The 22,518-nt window shown below is 38.8% G+C and overlaps 1 protein-coding gene across 1 annotated transcript; it reads left to right on the top strand.

Moving 5' to 3' along the window:
- The first annotated feature begins 22 nt into the window (after positions 1 to 22).
- On the top strand, positions 23 to 22,358 carry LOC106923310 (mitogen-activated protein kinase kinase kinase 5). Its single transcript, XM_014996275.2, has 28 exons — positions 23 to 1,364; positions 1,451 to 1,590; positions 2,510 to 2,697; positions 3,539 to 3,707; positions 4,008 to 4,114; positions 4,299 to 4,469; positions 5,306 to 5,418; positions 5,507 to 5,666; positions 5,791 to 5,941; positions 7,687 to 7,791; positions 8,120 to 8,169; positions 8,675 to 8,770; positions 10,332 to 10,416; positions 10,672 to 10,805; positions 11,094 to 11,221; positions 12,977 to 13,113; positions 13,805 to 13,910; positions 13,995 to 14,152; positions 15,220 to 15,421; positions 15,512 to 15,680; positions 16,007 to 16,172; positions 16,656 to 16,841; positions 16,923 to 17,028; positions 18,126 to 18,372; positions 18,569 to 18,681; positions 19,565 to 19,662; positions 19,765 to 19,841; positions 20,837 to 22,358. Exons 1-28 carry the CDS (start codon positions 1,022 to 1,024, stop codon positions 20,931 to 20,933), a joined length of 4,002 nt encoding a protein of 1,333 aa, XP_014851761.2. The 5' UTR covers positions 23 to 1,021; the 3' UTR covers positions 20,934 to 22,358.
- The last annotated feature ends 160 nt before the right edge of the window (positions 22,359 to 22,518 follow it).

Here is a 22,518-nt window from a genome sequence, read left to right as displayed (position 1 = left end):
TTCATTGCCTTTTAACAACTAAGTAAAAGCCAACTGATCATGTCATGGATTTGTATGCTTCTGATCAAATCACATCAGCTGAGTAAAATGGAGGCTGGGAAATTCTGGGACACAGATGGCATCATGAAAAAAAAAATATTATGATGAAATATTGAAACAACATCCAAGATATTTTCCAGGAAATTAAAGCTTAGGAAAGCATTGGCCTTCTGAAAGGATATGTGACCGAATTAGTGCATAAGTTTAGCTGCTTATGGGAAACAAAGTAAATGTTTTAAAGTGGCCATATGAAGCCTGTTGGTTTGAAAACTTGTGTGGATTCGCTCCTAATGCCTGATATATTCACAAATTAAGAAGACCGTGAACACAAAATGTGTGTGGGTTCTTTGTTTTTATCAGTTCCAACCAATGCTTTTGAAAGAATCCAATAACAGATAAGTTGTAGACTGACTGGATAAAAAAAAAATGTTTTCTGCTGAATCAAAAATTATAAATAAATCACATTTTTACTTATTAACAGGAAAAACAATAGCATTAAATGACATCACTGTATTTCTGTCCAATTTTTAACATTTTAATTTCCATTCATGTAATGTGGATAATCTTGTTCATGATGTGTCGCGCATCACGGTAGTTCCGCCGCATCGACACTAGGTGTCGCAAAAGGGGCCACAGATTCTACAAACCTACGTACTTTGCTCACTCTTTCCACATGCGGCCACGGGACTGTTCGTGCGTAAGTCGTTGTCTTAATTTCAGCGTACGGCAACTCCGAGTAGCAAATCGGCAAGTCTTTGCAGATGAGTGCTCGGTTCAGTTTCGGTCTCAGGAGTAGGGGAGGAGGCCGGGCCAGGAGGGCGGATCCTGTGGTGGGAAGCACTGGGAGTGCTTGACGGGATGTGGGACGAGCGAAGGCGGCTGCGGCACACCTGGGAATTCACAGGAACAAGCAACTGTGTCTTCACTTTTCCACCACAAAACCAGAACATGCACTAACTTTCAGGCACATTCGGCTGGAAAAATGTACACGACGGAGCGCAGGCGGATGAGCCTGCGTGACGGGAGGAGGAAGGATCCCGTGTGGGTGTCCGCTGGAAGTTTGTGGCAGGACTCTTCGGTGCTGGAGCTGACAGCCAGCAGCGGCGGGTCGGGCAAGCAGCTCGTATCCCCGCGCAGTCGGAGCAGAGCGGTGTCCGTGGCTTATATTGTCAGCGAGGACGCGTCTGTGCCGCAGACAGAGGAGAACTTGTCGCTGAAGTGTTTGAAGGAAGCCTGCGCAGACGCGCACGCCTCTTTCAGAACAGTTTCTTTTGGTAAAATTTCAGTCGGAACCACAGACATCCTGGATAGTTTCTACAATGCAGGCAAGTGTAGGCACGCAGACTGAAGGGGGAATATATGTTGTCATGCCTAACAGTTAAACTCACCCTGCCTGTTCATCTCTCCGCAGATGTAGCCGTCGTGGAGATGAGCGACTCTTTCTGCCAGCCTTCTCTTTTCTATCACCTGGGAGTGAGAGAGAGCTTCAGCATGACAAACAACATTATCCTGTATTGTTACAAGCAGGACAGCGATCTGCAGGCTCTGAAGGTAACACGTGTCTATCTATTGGTTTGAAATCCGGGTAAAACTTTAACCAGAGCATGCAGCCATGCTGGATTACAAAACTGCTGTCTGGCTGTCAGACAAGACACGCCAAAGAAACACTGTAAAGTTCATGACTATTGGATTTTAATGAATGTAAGTGCAGGCAAGTACTTGCAGTGTGCTTTGCAAAAACCCCATAGTTATGATGATTATTTACTGGGCCATGATTTGTGGAAGGTCCAAAATCCAATTATTCCCATTATCGCTTATGAAACAACTGAACAGTTGTTTTTTTCTTTTCTAGAACATGTATTGTGGGTGTGTACGTTTTAGGGTGCAGTATAGATGCATCGCGCTAGGTGTATTTATTTTGAGTAAAATCTTTCAGGAGTTTATATTTTTCTAATTTCTTTAAAACAATTGTCCTTAAAATGCTTGAAAAAAATACTGTGAACGGTCAAATATTCTTTCCTGTAGCTATGTAGCTGCATGGCATTTCTGCGCACAAAATCTTTGTCTTATTGGTCTATGGTAGTATTATGTATTTAATTTTCACGGAAAGCTGAATTTGTAAGTTTCAGGTCTTCTGCATATGAGCTTCAGGTTTTGAATTGAATGATTGAACTAGATGAACTTTTCAATGAAATTTTAACATGTCGGATGGAGCTGTTGCAGATATAAAACAGACACGCTGTAATCAAGAACTTGGGGTTGTATAAAATTAAGTCCATTATTTCGCAGCATAATCTCGTATTTGGGTGTTTCAGTTTATTTCTAAAAGGCTTCTTTTTATTCAGACTTGGGGTTATTTTGTCAGAAACTTTCCAATCAAATGCCATCAGGCATGCGCAGAAACTGAAACTGTGGCCCAAAGCCACAGTGCTCCTCACAGTGCTCACTGATGCGTGTTCTGTTTGTTTAGGAACAGTGTGGGAGTTACACCTTCATCCCCTACGTGGTGTCACCTCAGGGCAAAGTGTTCGCCTGTGATGCCACCATGATGACCTGCATCAAGGAGCTGATGCAGCCCAGTTTACAGCTGGAGCCCCTTCTGACCCCGCTGGTGGAGAGGCTGGTGCACCTGTTGAACAATGTGCACATTCAGTCCAGGTCAGTTAAACGCCACAGTTCTCCAATTGCTTGTTTTATCATGTCCCTGCGTGCACTGTCAACCCAAATCAGTAATCAGTACTAAAGCCACGTATGGTTAAGTGGCTGCATTGGGTTGTCTAGGTTTTGCAAAATTAAAAACCAAACAAATCAAGCTCTGTTTACATAAAGTATTATGTCCAATATAATGAATTACTAAAGAACTAAAGGTTTTAAAACTGTTTGAGTAATTAGCTCAACCATTAATCACATATGTCGGTAATCGTTATGATTATCAATGTTTGTTACTTATATTTATCAGTAATACTTACTTGTGTTTATAACTGAATCAAATTTGCGCCCTACCATATGTCGCCAAACTATCACATCAACCTAATGACCCTGATTTCCCCACTTCATTACGTTAATGTGATCAGCAGGAAACCCATGCAGCCAACGGTCAGATGAAACGTGCATTAGGCTCGAGGGTCTTCTTCTTCTTCTTTGTGCTGGCAAACGACTCAAATGTGCATTACTGCCACCGACTGGCTCACCTGTCTAGTGCTCACTGACAAATCCCTCCCAAAATCAGTAAAAACATGTAAAGGAGAGGAGTCTCAGCTAGGAGCCAATACTACAGCAAATACTTGTTTTGTTTAGTAATGGTCCCGCCTTTTTTGCAAAATAACGAAAAGATTATTACTAGTATATGTAGTATGTGTAGAATACAATTTGGGTTTACAGTGTATGAACACCTTGTAAAAACACAATTTTCCAAACTTCAAACTCCACCTGTTTTGGTTTATTGAAGATTGTGAAACAGTGGAAAGGCACCTACTTTCCTTTGCGTCTTTGCCAACAGCGAGTACTTCCGGGAGTCACTGAGGCAAGAGATCCGCTTGGCCCGGGAGCGATTCAGTGGAAAAGCTCTGAGCGAGGAGCTGAGTCGCATCCAGAGTCGCCTGGATAGCGTAGATCTGCTCACGCCGGATATAGTCATGAACTTGTTGTTGTCCTACAGAGATGTTCAGGTGATCACTTTATGAGTTTTGTCTAGTTTTAGTATGTGAACAAACTAAAATGGTTTTATTTGATAAAACCATTTTGTAATAATAACCGAGGAAGGTCACTATGTCTTGTAAAAAGATGTGTGAGTTAAATGTTGAGATTTAACTGATCATAAAACCATTTTTTCTTAAATTAGAAAAAAAGGCTTATTATGACATAGTTTACAGGTTCTTAGCGCATAGTGCCCAAATTTCCTATGCAATTGAGACAAAAAGACACATTTTCTCCTTAATTTTTGTTCCTACTTTGTTACTTTTCCATAGGATTATGATGCCATGATCAAACTGGTGGAGACTCTGAACAACCTGCCGATGTGTCAGGCAGCAAGGCATCAGAATATCAAGTTTCATTACATCTTTGCTCTGAACAGGTACCCACCTGTTTGTGTAATCTACATAATTAAACATTTGTAAACACCTCCTCTCTGGTTTCAGCCATGTGTTTTGTTATATTCTTTGCACATGGCTTTTGTTTGTTGTGTTTGCATTCAGTCCTCTAAAGGACTTAGTCAAAGCTGCCAGGCTGCAAATATAATCTCTTTATCCCGTTTTTAGGAGGAATCATCCCGGCGATCGAGCAAAGGCTCTGAAATTAATCTTGCCCATTGTGGAGTCGGGAGACAAAGTGGCATCAGACGTCTACTGCCTGTGTGGACGGATCTACAAAGACACGTTCATGAGCTCGGGCTTCACTGACGTGTCCAGCAGGGACCAGGCCTGTTATTGGTACATCCAGTTTGTGTGTTTTTGGATCCGGTCATATACTGGTGCTTCTCAGGATATTAAAATAAGCATAAAAAAATTAAACTTGGTTAATGTATAGAATCACTAGAAGAGAAAGTAATGTATTTCAATTGTTTATTTCTGTTGATTTTGCTGAAAGTAGCTCACAGTTAATGAAAACCCAAAATTCAGTTATTGAGAAAATGAGATCATTGTATTCAAACTAAAATGTAATATTTTAAGAAAAAAAATAATCACAAAGAGATCTGCTGACTTGATAGTTGTCTAGAGGATTGTTTTTAGCCTGAGGGAGGAGGGTAGGTCACAAAAGGTCACTGGTGATACTGGACAAATACTAATAGTCAAGAATGTGGCTGTTTACAGTGATGAGTGGAAGGAAAACTTGTAGGAAACAGAAACCAAAAGCAAACACATAAGCGCAAACACATGTTTTAAAGACTAGGGCATTATCCTTCATACTGCACCACTTGGATACAGCAATTCATGTAAAAGTATCGCGTGTCATACTTATTAGTAAGGTGGGGTTTCTGCAAATTTACTAGGGAAAAATGTTCTGTAATATTTAGCAATTCAGACAAAACAAGTTTGAAGTTTTCATCCATCTACTTTGATGGATCATCCATCAAAAATCAAAACAAAAATAAAACCACTTGGAATTTCACTCGGTGTGTATCTGATGTATCAAATTTGTAGCTTGTTGAGGTCTGTGTGTAAGAAATCCAAATTAGATGAACTTCAATGTTTGAATTATTCAGTGTTTTCCAGTAAAACATGTACTCCCGGTTTGACTTTCTAAAACACATTTTGTTCATCCTTAGGTATGGGAAAGCTTTCGAAGCCGAGCCAACCTTCCACTCTGGGATCAACAGTGTGGTCCTCCTGATGGCAGCTGGACATGAATTTGAGACCTCCATTGAGCTGCGCAAAATAGGTGCAAATCTACTCATTCCTAAGATTGTTTTAAGGAATTTCAGAATAGTGTGGTAAATGACCTAAAGTTTCTTCAAAAAAACATTTAGGTGTTACCATAAGCACGCTGCTCGGCAGAAAGGGCAGTTTGGAGAAGATGACAGAATACTGGGATGTAGGATTCTACCTCGGAGCGAACATCCTCGCTAAAGAGTTCAGGAAAGTCATAGAAGCTTCTGAGAAGCTCTATAGACTCAAGGCTCCTGTTTGGTGAGAATTAAGCACAAATTCTTGAACTTGTTCTGTTTTTTTGTTGTTGTTGTTTCAAAAGCATTAATCGGATATTTCAATTGTAACTCCATGTGGACTTATCATTGTTATGCGTTGCCCTTAGGTATTTGGCATCCATTATGGAGACGTACATCCTGTACCGCCAGTTCGCCAAGCCTCCTGAGGTGCGGTCTCCCAAACAGGATATGGTGGACTTCTGGATGGAGCTGCTCCTGCAATCCTGTAAACCCACCGTCTCGACAAATCGCTGCCCAGTAAGAGAATACAAACACCTCTACACTTACTGGCATACCTCACAAAGATGTGTAAAAAGCTTTTATAAAACATTTTATTCACCTTTTGTGCAATAGCAGAGCCTCACGTTTGTTTCAATTTAGAAAACTGTTGTAGTACAGTTTTTTCCAGATTTAAAAGAGTAGAATGTTAAGAAGTATTTTTGACACTGCATCTAATGACATCTTTTACAATTTCTGTTTTTTTTTTTTTTATTTAGATATTCCTTACATCTTTTTTTGTTTAGTTATTAAAACTGTAACTTAAAAAAAGGAAAGTTTTATTTTTTTCCCCAGCATTGTAGGACTTTAATTAGAACTGGGTGCTTTGGCTAGAATAGAACAGGCATAAATGTTTTGCTAAAATAAACTTTAGGTAGATTCAGAGTGGAAAAAAAAACAAATATGTAGAGAAAAATTGGACATCTCCTGAGGTGTGTGGTGAGGAGTGTGAGAAGGGACGATGAGGTAACATGGCAACTTTATTCTTAGGGTTCCGAAACACTTAGTGTTGATTAAACATCCCTAAAATAATTAGCAATTAAAAAATGGATGGCCTTTATCGAAAACAACTAAAGTGTATCTTTTATCTGGACAGTAATTCAAAATATATGGTCAAAAAAAACATAGAAATGGTTCACAAAATCAAAATTTCTCTTTGGCCATGTCAGTTCCTAGGCCTAAATCACATAGCTGAAGAGAAAGGAGCTCATGACTCTAATAGTTTAGAGATTATGCAATAAGGGATGGACAAAGATCACCCTAACGCTGAATGCAATGAGAATAGGTGTTATGTTGACGCAAGGGGGTTTTAAATATATTAACTCCAGATGTGCCAAAAAGCATTACACCACCATTGATGTAAGATTTTTTTTCTTTACTAATTTAGTTTACGTAAATATTTATATGTAAGATTATGTTCCAAAAAACAATTCATCTATCTTATAGTTTTAACTTTCAGTTTCGAAAAGTTAAAATAGAAAACGTTTGATTCCTTCTGGATTGTAATCGACGTCCTCCTCTCTTCAGATCCCAATCTTATCAAATAAGCCTTAAACACATTGCATTTCCTCCAAAAATCCACTGTGAATTGGTAAGATGATATGCTGGAGAAAGCTCATCTGATGCGGAAATGGTTGTTAAGGACCACTAATTCTCAGAAATATTAGAGGAGCCAAACATTTTCCAAACAGCACACCGAAGAATTACAGTAGATGTAAGGGACGGATAGAAAGTACAAGGTGAAACTTAAGCAGAAAACCACTGAAAGCTGCAATAAAAGCAAACAAGCCAGCCAATTTAGTCTGCTGAAAGTAGCTTTGGACCTAAATAATCAGCAGTGAACACACAAGAGAAATGCAGCAAAACTGAAATTCTACAGGGTTAAATGTTGTAGCTACCTGTAACGACAGTGGTTTTTGTGCTACCGTTAGTAAAAAAAAATCATACTGTTAGCATATTAGCTAATAAAAATCTCATCCTCCTCAATATATATATATATATATATATATATATATATATATATATATATATATAATTTTTATATTCGAGTGGTTATATTGCACAAACATTGTAGAAGTAGAAGAAGAAATTGTATGGAAAAACATCAGGAGTGGTAAGCTCTGAGGAGTTTGAATCCAATAAATAAACACCAGATTCCATCACAAACTCAAAGCCAATAAACATACTATTATTGAATGTTGATTGAATTTGAATGTGTGTGTCAGGTGCTCATTCTGGAGCCCAGTAAAGTCTACCAGCCGTCCATTGTGAGTGTGAGCGAAGAGGACGAGAGTCGCACTGTTCAACTGAAACACGTCACACCTTTGAAGGTTGGAGCTTCTCCATATGTCTTTCTGTTTGTTCATACGTCAGAATACAATATAGGATATGCAGTGCTGCTTTTATTACTGAAGTTATTTAGCTGATTAATGTTGGTGTGAATGTTGACATGAGTGCAGTGTATGGGTGTGTGCCTATAGAGCAAATACATGAGGGAAAATACGACTTTTCTCATGCCACGTATTCCACACAGATCTCTTTTTCTTCCGTTTATACCTTCATGCAAATGAAAACTGGTTTGCAACATGTTGCATCAGCCAACCAGCTTATTCCCCCCCCCCCCCATTTTTTTTCCCCGTCTTGTAATTGATTCTGCAGAAAGGCTTGCACCAGTGGACTTTCCCAGCAACTAAAATTCGAGGAGTGAGGTAAGGAGGAGCGCTGCACCTCTTAGTTGGATGTGTTGTTGTCAGGGGAACCCATAACATGCTGGTTGTCTGGGAAAACTTTGGCTCGCCCTCACATTTCTATTCCATCAACATGGTTTCAGGCTTGACTTCTTTCTTATTTATTTCTTGATCCCTTGTGGCTACTGATCGGTGTCACAGTGCTCTCCAGGGTTATCTTATGTGCTAATTTAGGCCATTTTGAGCTAATTCAGCAGCAACCTGCTGTGCTGGTAATGATTTTATTAGGTTTCAGTGTGATGTTGGGTGATTTCTTCTGGAGTTGAACATGACAATACCAACCCTTCCCCCATTACTTGGCCTGACACAACAAAAATATTAACTTTACCCATTGTTCCAAACAGGGTTTAGATAGTATACCGAAAGCAGGTTATATTAGTGTGTCATAACATCTGAAAAGAATCAGTCTTTTTTCATTTGAATTTAACAAATAAGCTACATATGTTCGTATCCACTTTCCCTGAAGTGCGTCAAAGATTGATGAGCGGAGCTGCTTCCTGTATGTGCACTACAACTCTGATGACTTCCAGCTTTGTTTTCCATCAGAGATCCACTGCAAGGGGTGAGTAACTTGTGTATTCGAGTTAAACAATGACTCACTTACGGCCAAACTGCCTGAACTGGCTGCGCAAATGAACAGAGCCACCGACACAACGTGGAGGAGGATCGCAAGGAGGTGTTTTTGTGTCGCCGAGTTCAGACAGTGGCCTGAGGAGGTGATTGTGATGAAATCAGTTTGGGTGACTCATGTTTCCTTTGTGCCTCCTTAAAAACACTGATCCTTTCAGTTCTGCTTCAGATGCGTAAGCTCCCGTTGAATGTAGGGGCAGAGCCCTGAAAATATGTTAAGAACGTGATATTGTTTGATTAATAGGTACATTAATCATATTGGGCAAGCATTTATTTGATTTAGTATTTAGTTAGAACAATTCAATTGGTGTATGGCTAAATATGTGCTCAAACTACTGTATTGTTTTTATTCCACAGATTTCTGTCCTGATAATACCCCGTTAAGAACGACACGATGCATGATGGTAGAAAAAAGTTTATGACCTGTGATTTTATATAGAAAGAGAGAAAACTACACACCCTGTGTGCTCGAACTGTGGATTTTGTTCAATAAAGTTGCACAACAGCTAAACTTTATATGAGTTTTTAAGTTCTTTTTAAGGGTGCAACACAGAAGCACACATTTTGTTTTAGTTACAGATAAACATGTTTGTCTTCTTGAGAGGCCTTAATACAAGGCCGTGTTACTTGGGAATGCTTTGATTGAAGAGTCTTTTTCTATTATTATTTTTAGACGAGGAAGTTCTTAAATGCTTTAGGATTTATTTTTATATGGATTAACTTCTTTTTTTGGGGGGGGGGGAAATGCTGCAAAGTTACAAAATGGAAATAACGTTTTTTTTGTTTTTTTTTATTTAAAAACTTGTTTTGTATGCAGGTTATTGTAGCAATGGTTAAAAACAATTTTAAATAGAAGCCAAAACCTTAACCTTCCCTTTATAATAGTAAGCACTCCTTCCTAGAAATGAAAAGTAGACAACAGGAAGTCAACTGCTCTCGGCTAGAAGTTGAAGCTTGTTAAAAAAGACAGGATCTTCAACATTAGCATGTCCAATAGAACATTACTGCATCATAATACAGCGTGAGGAAATGCTAACGCATAACGTTGATTTCAAGCTGTTCTGACAGACCTCTCAAATAAAATCTAAAACCTCGACAAGAACAAATATTTAAAGGTGCTTTATGCTTATTTATTTCCATTTGTTTGTTCATCTGCATAGTTTTTTTAGTAATGCACTTGGCGTCCTTGTCCTTTTTCACTAGTTGTTGTGCAACCAACAAACTGTAATGTATTTTATTGGATTTATGTATGACAGACCAATGCAAAGTATTACATGTGGAAGAGAAATGAAACATGGTGTTTAAAAAAGTCTTAAAAGGTGAAAGTGTTTATTCACTCCTTAACTGGAATCACTTTTTAAAACTGCAGGTTACGATCATTGTTTTTACATCAGGACTAAAAAGAACTGAAAATAAGAGCTATTTTATTTAGATATATTTTTAGATATTATTTGCAATATTATTTGCAATTTTGTTTAATGTTCTCTCACTAGTTTCTGCGAGTTGGTGAACTCTTTGCTCCACCAGGCTGAAAACCCCACCCACGACCCCCAACTTCTAACGCAGGGGATACTTGAGGTCAGTCACCGTCTGCACTTCTTTCCTCTGACGCAACGTTCGCTCTATTTTAGGCCTTTCCTGGCAGTTAAACAAGAAAAACAGCAGCAGTTTCCCAAGAAGAACGCACAGTGTAACTTTTCCCAAACATGTTGTGCTTGTGTGCCGTAGTTTAAAACAAGGATTTTAGTCAAGCAACTCTCTGAATTGCCTTTTTCATTCCGTACCTGTGAAATTCCTCACAATCCTGCTTCTTTCCGGTTCTTGATGTTTCAGTTCATCTACGAGACCAATGAAAATGGCGACAGAGTGGTTCTTGGGAAAGGGACGTATGGTGTGGTGTACGCTGGTAGAGACCTCAGCAACCAAGTCCGCATTGCCATCAAAGAGATTCCTGAAAAGGACAGCACGTAGGAGATCTATTTTCTTCTTTATTCACTTGATACATTTAGCTTTTTTTGTTGTCCCCGTCAGCTTGTTTTGCTGACACAAAGTGACAATATTTTCAAATGTGCAAGACATTGTAATGTTTATTCTGATACAAGTATGAGAGAAAGAAGTTGAAGTGAATCAAAAATCTTTCTTAGGACAAACTTTGATAGAAATTTTGAGCACCTAATCCCTCTAAATGAATATGCTTCCTTATTGCATGACTAAAACTAACACGTAACATATGATGCTAAATTTGTTTTACTCAGGTACTCACAGCCGCTCCATGAGGAAATAGCTCTACATAAAAGGCTCAAACACAGGAACATTGTCCAGTACCTCGGCTCCGTCAGTCAGGACGGTTTCATCAAAATCTTCATGGAAGAAGTCCCAGGAGGTACAAATTCACAGATAAGACTTATGCAAAATTCATCTGATATTGTGTCAATGTAATTTATCGGGGACAACCTTTAAAATAAACCTGGGTATGTTAAATAAGCTGAATAAATCCTTAATTGGCACCCCTGCTGTCAATGCTGTCACTACAATCTACGTCTGGGAACAAGACAACACTTTGTTTTTCTCTTATGTTTCACAAAATGAAGCATACAGAGGGAGGCATCTTTGACCAATCCCAATGTCTTTTCATCATCTTTTCTTGCTTTCTTCCCTTCTGCTCACCCTACAGAAAACCTAAATGCTATAGAAAGCCTGTAGGATTTAGTTTTAGGGACTGGGATGGTCATGAAGAAGGTAGATTTTATATATATATATAACAACATCAGACATCTCAGTCCAGAAATGTGCAGTACTAGGCACAGCCAAGATACTGTGCAGAACCCTCAAGCTCCCAGGCCTCTGGTAGAGGACCTGAGCTCAGAGGATGAAAAAGAGAGAGAGACCACCCGCAGAGGGTGAGAAGGGAATTTTTATTTTATATATATCTCACAGATCCTCCACCAGAGCCAACACTGAGTATGAGAGGCTTTCTCACAGTTTCATCCTTGGTTTGATGCCAAACCTTACCTGTGCTGTTTGTTGTGGACACATTAAATTTTAGTCTTATCTGAACAAAGCAAATCTGTCAGCTAAAGATCAAGCTGAGTCAGCAAACTCTACATGTTTGTGTTTGTGATGGTTTCCTGGAATGCGTCCCAAGCAACCGGTTGGAATATGTGGATAAAAATACATTTATTTACAGACACTTTGCTGCATTTTGGAACTTTGAGCTGGAATTTTTTTTCTTTTTTGTTCCTTCATCCTCCTCATTGTGCAATATGTTAAAACAAAGATGGGTCCCTGTTACTCAGAGTTCCAGCTGCTTCAGGCTATTTCATTATTACTGTGAATGTAGACAGCAATTTTTTTTTAAGCCTTATTTGTAGTGGTCAACACTCGCCACACACACTTGATTGACATTTATGTTATTAGCTGCCCAGAGGGCTGCATGGTGGAACAGTGGTTGACACTATTGCCTTTGGGCAACAGGATTTCTGCATGGAGTTTGCATGTTCTCTCCATGCATGGGTGCATCGTCTCTGGATAAGCTTTCTCCCACAGTTTTAAAAACATAACTGCTGGGTCAACAAGTCTTAGTCCTGTGTTGCCTTGTAATGTTGTGACGACTTGTCAAGCGTGTACCCCACCCCTCAATTGGGTTTTGAAATTGTTTCAGCTTGAGATTATGCTACTGGAATAAAAAAAATAAAATACGGAGCTCACTGTGGCAAACAGTAATATTTAGTAATCATGGGAAACTATCTACTCTGGAGGATCAGAAACTTGCTGCTTAGGAATTTCCAGAACAAACAGAGCCAAGTGCTTGTTCCAACTCTGACGCTTTTCTTTCTTTAACGTGTTGCTTTTTGACGGATTGGTGCCTGTCAGGGATATAATGTGATCAAAAGAACAAATGCATGTGATGAATCAACATTCACAGAAAACCTGTTTAAAGCTATTAGTCGTTCTAAAAATATCCTGCAAGAGGAAAACATTTTCAGACTATGACGTTACTGGAATAACTGAAACCAAACATTGGACCTGTCTGGTTGGACACACAAGCAATTCAAATGCTTAAATTTGTGAGTTTTCAATGGAAGCTTTTAGCCTCTAAAGCAAATATTGAAGATTTTTATGTTTTGCACTTTTTCAGGAAGTTTATCTTCTCTCTTGCGCTCCAAGTGGGGTCCACTGAAGGACAATGAAGCTACCATCATTTTCTACACCAAACAGATCTTGGAGGGACTGAAGTACCTTCATGACAACGAGATTGTCCACAGAGATATTAAGGTGAAAAGTTGCTTCCTTTGATTTACCTTACCTAAGCATTGTTTGGCCTGACATTGAAGGCTAAAAATACAGAAAGTATTTGAAATTTTTCTGGATCTCCAGAAGGAATCTTTAAAAAAAATGCATATTTATTTAAACTTGTATAAAAAAAACAATAAGATATATATACTTAAAGATATGTTGACCTACAAAACAAGCCTATAGATCAGATCAAAGCAGGACGTTTTCATAGATGAGGACATGATGAGCCTTGATTTTTTTTTGTTTGCTTTTTTTTAATGGGAATTTTTTCTGTCTGAAGGAGGAGAAACTAGAACCTGTTTTTTTTTAAATCACAATACATTTAATTTAATTTAGTAAAAAAAAAAATATATCTTTTTTATATGTGTGACTCCAGCTGCTAATGGTTAAAAAATTTAGCAGCCAAGTATTGTACACTTTCTTTGTTTAATTGATCATTACAAAGTCCAGCCTAGCCAGACTGGTAAAACTGGTGCAAAAACTCCTGTTTTAAATTGATTATATATATATTTTAAATTATTTATTTCTATTATTTTCATATAATAGATATATATAAATTTAACTATTTTGTCAGGGTTGTAAAACATTGGCGGTTTAGTTAATCTAACACCACCACTGCCTTCTGGATTGTTTCACATTAGCTTTTAAGTTATTTTCCCCTGTGCTGCAGGGCGACAACGTGCTCATCAACACCTACAGCGGCGTGCTGAAGATCTCTGATTTTGGGACCTCCAAGCGATTAGCAGGGATCAACCCCTGCACTGAAACTTTTACAGGCAAGAATCATGGGATTTGTAGGTTTTCCAGGAACTGGTTAAAGTAGAGAGCTTTAATCACTGGCCTCTTTTTTTTTTTTAAAGGAACACTTCAGTACATGGCTCCAGAGATTATAGACCAAGGGCCTCGAGGTTATGGGAAGCCTGCTGATATTTGGTCCCTAGGGTGTACTATCATAGAAATGGCAACAGGCAAGCCTCCTTTTCATGAGCTGGGAAGTCCTCAGGCAGCCATGTTTAAGGTAAATAACAAACACCTGTTTTTGTTGGGGTATTAGCAGCTGTCTTACACTCCTTACTGTGCGCTCAACAATGTGATGCTGTTTCACTTGTCCCAGGGAAGCTGCTTTTCCGCTTATGTTTACAATACACACTTGCTGCTACAGCTCACCTCCCATGTAACTTTCAGGTGGGACTTTTCCTTTAGTATGACTGCAGGTAGCTTTCAGCGCCCTCTAGTCCTCAGGGTTTTCAAATAAAAACTAAACCAACCAGGCTTAGCTCTTAGCAGGTATGCTGCTTTTTGTGGATACAAACAAAGGTGTAGCAGTTCAGGGTTTGTTTGTTTTTTTTGATTCATCTCTATATACTAGTTTTGATGTATTCATGTTTTAATTTTTCACTTTTTAGCTTTTTGTAAAGCATTTACTGAGCACTTTTGACAATTTCCTTTAGGTTGGAAATGTCTAAATTTATATTATGCCAGCAGACACACCCTAAGCATAAATGACGTCAAAGGTTTAACAAAACGTTTCAAGTGGGTGAATCGGTGAATCGATGCTTTTAAATACCTTTCTTTTATTCTTCATTTTTGGTTTAAATCTTTTTTATTATTCTGGAGTAATATTCTCATCCTCGATGTCATGCTTTTATTAGCTGTAAGCAGAAAAACATCCTAATGAACAGAAATGAAGGCTTGGAAATGACTGTCTGTGAGTAATTAACCGTTATAGTTCGCTTCACGTAGTGAAATGCATATTGAACAATAATAACTAATTTATTGAATATTTTGGTACTATCTATGTGGCTTATGGTTGGGTTGTCAGCATATTTCAGACTAACCATCAAAACATCAATAAAAAATAGTTTTCAAGGATCTTCTGTCACATGTGCTTGTACTTTTTTTTTTACAGAAATCAAATCAGAGCAATGCTGGCATTGTATCACTATCTTGCGTTTTAACGCGTTAATCTTGAATTTAAATCAAAAATAGACCTCTAAAAGAAATTATTTTACATCTTCTGAATTTATATCATCTATCCAATTTTAATGTTTTATAAAAATGATTAACTCTGATTATCCCATCAAGGTGGGCATGTTTAAAATCCACCCGACGGTTCCAGACACCATGTCAGCTGAGGCCAAGGACTTCATCATGAGCTGCTTCGTGCCAGACCCGGACGACAGAGCCACGGCCAGAGAGCTGCTGAATGACTGCTTCCTCAAGTTGTCCTCCAGGAAGAGGATCAAACCCCCAAAGGACTCAGACTTGAAAGATTCGAGTAATTCTAGTAAGGCTTTATCTGAACTTCACACATTTGTCTTATTTTGTTTTGAAAACTAGTGAATTCTCTTAAATGCAACCTTTCTCGGTTTTGCAGCTGATTATCATCGCAGTTTATCAGTGCCCGTCTCCATCCTGGTGGAGGACACTGATTCGGACACAGGCTCGGTTGACCTGGCGTCTTCTCTGGACATGAGGAAGCACTGGTCCCCCCTCAGAGTGACAGGGATCTCAGAGAGTCCCCCATGCCCCAGCGGCTTCCTGTCGTGAGTGAAGTTTTTGCTGAGCCGATAAATCCGAGCTGTTACCGTATTTCTGTGGGTCGTTGCTCCATCAGTGTCGAGCCACTCTGAGGTTTTAGTTTTAAGTTCAGGCCAAGCTGCTTTCTTTTTCACAGAAAGAAACCCAGAATTATTTTTCCTTAAATCTCACAACTGTGTTTAACTTTGGAAATAACCTACAAACCCCACTTTTTTTTTTCTTCATTTCTCCAAATGTCATCATCGACTTTATTACCACATTCTGTAATTTTTATGATATTCCAGTGATGTAGTTTTGTCTGACTGACTCATTTCTTTGTTCTGCTGTACAGAACACCGTATGACTCTTCATCAGACATGTCCAGTCCAGCCTCATCGGAGGAGAACATCGGCCTCTTTATGCTGCGAAAGGACAGTGAGAGGAGAGCGACGCTCCACAGAGTCCTCACCGACTACATCAGTTATGTTGTCACTTATTTGCAGGAGTCAATACCACAGGTGTGTGCAGCAAAGTTCAGACAGAAGATTCAAATATTTACAGATGAAGTTGATATGAAATGTATGCACATTAACTTTTATTGTGATGTTACTGTGCTATGGTATATACATAATGTTGTGGTTTTTATGCCCTTCTTTTGCTAAATTAAATCAGTTAAATTCCTTTCTGCTAGCTTTTTCAAATTAGCTAATGTCAGAAAAATCTTAGTGAGACAGCTGAATGTTCTTATTTGTTCATGTCTACCTTAATGGCATTTGTTGACTCATAAAAAACTTGATATTACAACGTGATCAAAATGTAATTTAATAAATTGTTACTTTAAGAAGGTGGACATTTATTCAACCATTGTTGTGCATTTTTATATCCCTAATCATAAGACTCATTCTTTTTGAATTGCAAAGATTTGTAGTTTAGAACTATTTGCAATGAACAGTAGAAATAGTTTCCCCTTTTGTTTCAATATTTCTCTCCTTCTTTAAAAGTTGGATGAGGGATCATCGCTTAGTGAAGACCACATCATCACACTTATCGCCTGCCTCCGTGAAAACATCCGCTCCCCAGACAGAAAGCAGCTCGCCACCGGCCTTCTGGAGCTTCGCTCAACTCTGTTAGCAGCAGCAATACCTCTGAACAGCCTGCAGATCGTGCTCTTTAACTTTCAGGATGCAGTAAGCCACTTTTTCTGCTTCTATATGCTACATAAGAGGTACCTTCATGGACTCGTATTTAACCATTCGGTGTGGCTGTAGGTGAAGAAGGTGTTGAAGCAGCAACAGGTGAAACCTCACTGGATGTTTGCTCTGGACAATCTGCTGAGACAGGCTGTGCAGGATGCCATCACTGTCCTGCTCCCAGGTAGAGGACTATTTCACACTTAATTTCCTTATCTGTGTTTATACAACTGCTACTGGGTACACATTTATTTGCAGCTCTGGTGATGATGTTCTTCATTTTTAAAATCTTTAAAATGACTTGAACTCTAGGCATGCTGAACACTCAAAGCGCTTCTAGACTACAAGTTTCATTTTCCCATCTCCACTAAGTGTTCAGACTCCTATGCATCAATATGCAGGTCAATTGGCCACCTTGGGGTAATTAGCTCATCATTAAATGATGGGGGGGGGGGGGTAGATATCAAACCCACCCCTTTTCATTTGTAAAATTAATTCTCCTGCCACATAACCAAAGTCACCTAAACAGTAAAATGTAGAATTTTTTCACCTCTGTACATTTGTTCAGCTGGGTTAAAAAGGTAATGTTAAAAAATAATGCTGTAGTTATTTAAATTATTCATATTTGCATAGAAAATAAATGTAATAGGAGCTTTTTTTTTTACCTCATAGTTTACATTTTTAAGATGATCAGAATCTAGGAAGTTTTAATTAAAAAGCTATAGCTCTGTTTTTCCCTTTGGTGTAAATGTGACATGACTAAAGCTAATTTTATGCTCTGAAATGCAAAAGACAGGAGAAAATACATTCAGTCTGAGTTTACTTCGACCGCTGTCTGTTTTGTGAGTTTCGAGTGCTCTTCAAAATACATTTTTATGTGAAAACGCCATGTTTGTAGCAGAAATAATAGGAATGGAGAGATTTGATAACTGGTGGACTTCCAACAAAATTCAAGTAACCCCTTCTTTTAGCTACATATGAAGGAAGATATTGAGGAGGCATTTAAGTCGTAACACCAAATATCCTACAGAAAGAGCTTGGCGCTCTTAATCAGTCTGCTGGTTGTGAAATGACATGGAAGAGATTTTATTTCATTTTTTAAAATTAGGATTGCTGTGATTATGCTTTCTACTAGACACATTTATGCTCAGTAAACCTACGGGTTTACTGGGTATCAGTTTGTGACACAGACATCCTCTGCACACAGTAAGGAGCATTTAATGCTTTCACCTGATGTATTTCCTTTCATGTGCGTTCACTTCTGATCTCCTCGCCTCTTAGAGCTGAAACTCCACCTGCAGTTGTCATTTGAGACCGAGGACAGCATCCCCGAGGAGCAGTCTGTCGACCCGGACACTCCTGTAGTTCTTGTCCCCAACCAGCCGATGGCGCCAATAGACAATCAGCAGGCAGAAACCAGGAATGAGAATGGGACAGCAGCCAGGCTCGGCCCCCCAGATGAGGTCTTATTCGACAGGAACTGTACGCTCAGCGAGAAACTGAAAGACATGAGAGTAGAGACCAGGAGGTACCTTTCGGGTCTCTCCATTTTTATTATCGGAACAAATACAATAAGAAAACATTGTAATATAGTAGAGCAGCATTTTTGCTTTTAAAGTGTGAAAAACCCTTACAGGTTTTCCTTTTTTTTTCTTTTAAGAGCGAAACAAAAAAAAATATGTTGCATGTTTTCCGTGCTGATGGCTTTTTGTGTCATGTGTCAGACTGCTGAATGAGCTGACTGAGAAGGAGAGAGAGTACCAGGAGCTGCTGAGGGGCTCTGTCCTGAAGAGACAGGAGCAGATAGATGAGCTGAGGAAAACGTTCATCATCGAAGGTAAAACCTGTTATAATTACAGAGACCAATGCGTTCAAATGGATACTTGTAATGTAACATTTGTAAGTAGAAGGTGAATTTATTATAAATCTACTTTGCAAGAATATTTATAATAAATTCAAGTATCATGCCTATCATGACATAGTAGGCATGTCATGTTAACACATTTTGTCCCAGAAATGGTTGCAGTAAGCAATATTATTGTTGTTTTGAGACCACTGTTAGCTAATGGCATAAAAAACCATAATAATGGAAGTGCACTTACTCAAATATCAATTAACTTATTTCTAAAGAATATTTATCACAGGATCTGTAAAACAGTTTACATATCCAAAATTAAATTGGCATACAAACAACAAATAAAATGGATTATGAAGCTTCTATAAACACATCCACCCTTCAAAATGTATTTAGTCGTTAGGTTCAGACAGGGAAAACAGGAAAAAGGGCCAGTTGGGACGTTTTTGAAAAAAAGAAAAGAGTAAAACTCACTACTGTGTACTTGATGTCAAATTTTTACAGCATTTTTTTTTCTCAGAATCCTGGCTTTTCAGTGACATTAAATAGCATTAAACACCATGACATCAGAGGGCCAAGCCCTTTTGGTCATCATGAGTGTTGCTTCACTGCTGCAGTCTCTACCGCGCCTCTGTTTCAGGCATGTTGCTGTCTGGACTGGTTTCCCTCTGAGGCGTTGGCCGCAGATCAGCAGCTTTTATGCCCAAACTTGATTTTGGAATTTTGACTAATGATTATACAGTCTGGTTGCAGAGGCCAAAATGTCATATTTAGGTGTAAAATTAACATCACTTAACACTCCATGTATCTAGTCTGTGACAGTTGTATTGACATTTTTAACTGTGGTGCAATCTGTACCTTACAGAAAGCGAGTTGAATTCAACTAAATGCTCTAATGCAGAGACTAAAAGTTTGGTTTGCTGGCTCAAATCTGTCCCTGTGGATCAAGACACCATCAATAAGGTAAATGAAGTTAGGGTTTTATTTTTGGGGTGTAGTCCTAAGGCATGTCGGTATTACTCCTCTGCTCTCCGTTAATCTCACCTATCTGCTCTCGTTTTTTAGCTGCTTGCTCATGAGTTCACCTTGGACTGTCTCCTCCACATGGCCTCCAGGGAAGACTTGGTGTACTGTGGATTAAGGTAAACTGTCTCTGCACATCATCCTCACACAGTCTGTCCAGGCAGAAACAGGCACACATCATGCATCATTCACAATAACTGTTTTTATATAATTGACGCCCTAGGCGAGCGCCTCCTTCTGGTGCCCACAAACAAACACTCAACCACACACACACACACACACACACACACACACACACACACACACACACACACACACACACACACACACACACACGTCTAAGCAGGTTCTAGATTTTTTTTCTCACTTCTCCATATCATTATGAACTAAAACATACTGAACTCATAATGAGTGATTGGTACAAATGGACAGGCATTGGTTACTTGCTTAAATTAGGATTTCAATATTATTATTTTTTATTTTTTTGAAAATTTAAAATATGTTTTTGTTTTCCATGAGAATCTATGATTTTATCATTAGGATAATTATTAAAAATTTGACCAATGCATGTTTTACTATTTTCATTGCTTGTCTCAGTCTAAGGTGGTCTTAATGCTAAGAAGTTTTTCTTTTTGTATGTTTTCAGGGACAGAAAACCAAAGATGTGTTTTGAAAATAATCAATGTTCAGTGTAGAACAAGACAGTCTGACCAGTCAATATTATAAGTAAAACCTAGAGCCAGAGATGATCAAATGCAATCCAGTCTCCTTAAAACATTAAACTTTATTTATTTATTGTTTATTGACCTTTATTTAACCAGGTAAAAAAAACCATTGATACCAAAGTCTCTTCTACAAGGGTGACCTGGTATTTAAGTCGGTATCATCAAAAATCTGTTGTGTGTAGTTGTATTATTTAGCAGCAATTGCTCTACAGTGTGCAATATGCACACTATATAATAAAAAAAATGCAGATCTTTTTTTTTTTTGTTTAGTTTTTTTTCCCCCTTTGTGCTGTTATGACCCCTAGACTGTGTTGCCCTGCTCAGAGAGCCATAGTGTCGTACCAAAAATGTCTGGATCTGTTCTAATTTGTCCTATGTTGCTGTTTCAGGGGTGCGATGATGTGTCGACTCTGGACGGCCATCACCGATCGAAGGAAGACTTCTCTGAACACGAGCATCAAGGACAGTGAGGACACTCTGCTTTAATTGCTGCTGATGCTAAGCATCAAAGGACAGTTTTCCTGACAGGCTGGCCCTGTGTGACCGGGAGTTACAAGCTGCTGATGTAAACAGATTTTAGTTACTGTGAATTTATCTTGTAAATACACTGATAATGTGTCTTTGTGCCTGTTAGTAGAATCTAATGTTTTCTTATGTTTTATACATTCTCTCAGGGCTTTGGTATATGGGATTTATTTTGAAGAAAATGTAGCCTAGAGGAACATTAATATGTAGGGAAACAGACAAACTTATTTTTTTTAACTTTTTCAGACATATTTTACTGTTTTATAGAAATTAGCTTAATTTATTAACACTTTTAGGATAAATGCTCTTTATTTGTATTGTACAGGATATAACAATGAAATTGGAAAAATAACCAGGAGCATTTCATACTGTTTGGTCTGCATGCGGCTGTTAATTTGGTTGTTTTCTGTGAGTGATGTTGGATGGAAGAACTGAAGCGGTGAACAGTCATGACATTCCACGTGTGTGTCCTCATCTGTTTTCTAATGTTGACATCTCCTTAGAAACAGCCACATGAACTTTGGGTGCGTTCACACTGCAGCCTGAAGTCACCCAATTCCGATTTTTTTTGACGTAATGTGACCTGTATCCGATCTTTTCATGGCAGTGTGAACAGCACAGGTCGGATTCTTTTTTGAATGTGACCCATATCCGATACGTATCCGATTCAAATGCGACCTAACGTCCAGGTCACATTCATCCGAACTGAACATCACTGTTTCTCAACAAATCTCACTATTCTGTGTCCTGATACACGCAAGCGGGAAGAAAAACAAAAACCATGACGGACTATATGAGGATTAAGTGCTACTCCGGTGGGACAACAACTTCAAATATGTAAGCTAAGCTCCACCGTTAGCCTCCATGTTTACTTCTGCAAACACTGAGCACTTCTTCTTTTTATGGCAGTTGGCAGAACACTGAGAACGCTGACGCTATTGCGCCCTCTAATGCGAATGGGGGACACTTTCAGGTCGTTTGCCCGTTCACACTGCAGAACGCATACAGGTCGCATTTACTGGCAGTGTGAACGGCCCCGGCAAAAAAAATCGGAATTGGGTCACTTCAGGCTGCAGTGTGAACGCACCCTTTGTGATTCAGTTGAAACCAATGTGTAGTCATATGCATGTCATCTCCTGTGTGCAGTAGGTCTTTCTGTTTCAACGTGATGGGTAAATGCATACGTTGTACAACAATACAGACGTTTATAGATTTTATATAATGACCATTAATAACTGAGTGTAGAACACAGCCAGAACAATTGGTGTTTTAGGCCTCTTAAAGCTGTGTAAAAAGACATTTTGTGCAATAAGGATCTTTTGTTCCCCAGTGTATCTTCACTTTCAAGTGATCTTAAACTGATAAACTAATGTTTGGCCACATGCATGTAGGCTCCAGTCTTTGTCTATAGGGAGATGTGGGTTTGGCTCCATGGGGTTCGCTTGTGTGCACAATGTTCTACACTGGCATTCAAAACCTTGGAATGTTTTTATGAAAGTGTAGTTTCTGCATCATTGGGAGAACAGAGCAACATATTTATGAGACC

The sequence above is a fragment of the Poecilia mexicana genome, unplaced genomic scaffold (genome assembly GCF_051168715.1).
Source record: "Poecilia mexicana isolate PSO_F unplaced genomic scaffold, ASM5116871v1 scaffold_16, whole genome shotgun sequence".
NCBI lineage: Eukaryota > Metazoa > Chordata > Actinopteri > Cyprinodontiformes > Poeciliidae > Poecilia > Poecilia mexicana.
The sequence above is the reverse complement of the archived record's forward strand: the minus strand, read 5'-3'. Positions and strand labels throughout refer to the sequence as shown.

What these genes read in the sequence shown, in the direction of transcription:
- LOC106923310 (XM_014996275.2), top strand. Translation starts at nt 1,022, where the DNA reads ATGTACACGACGGAGCGCAGGCGGATGAGCCTGCGTGACGGGAGGAGG. An exon ending in TCAGAGATCCACTGCAAGGG is followed by an intron (nt 8,771 to 10,331) that starts GTGAGTAACTTG and finishes TTCTCTCACTAG; the next exon opens with TTTCTGCGAGTTGGTGAACT. An exon ending in GAAAGATTCGAGTAATTCTA is followed by an intron (nt 15,422 to 15,511) that starts GTAAGGCTTTAT and finishes TCGGTTTTGCAG; the next exon opens with CTGATTATCATCGCAGTTTA.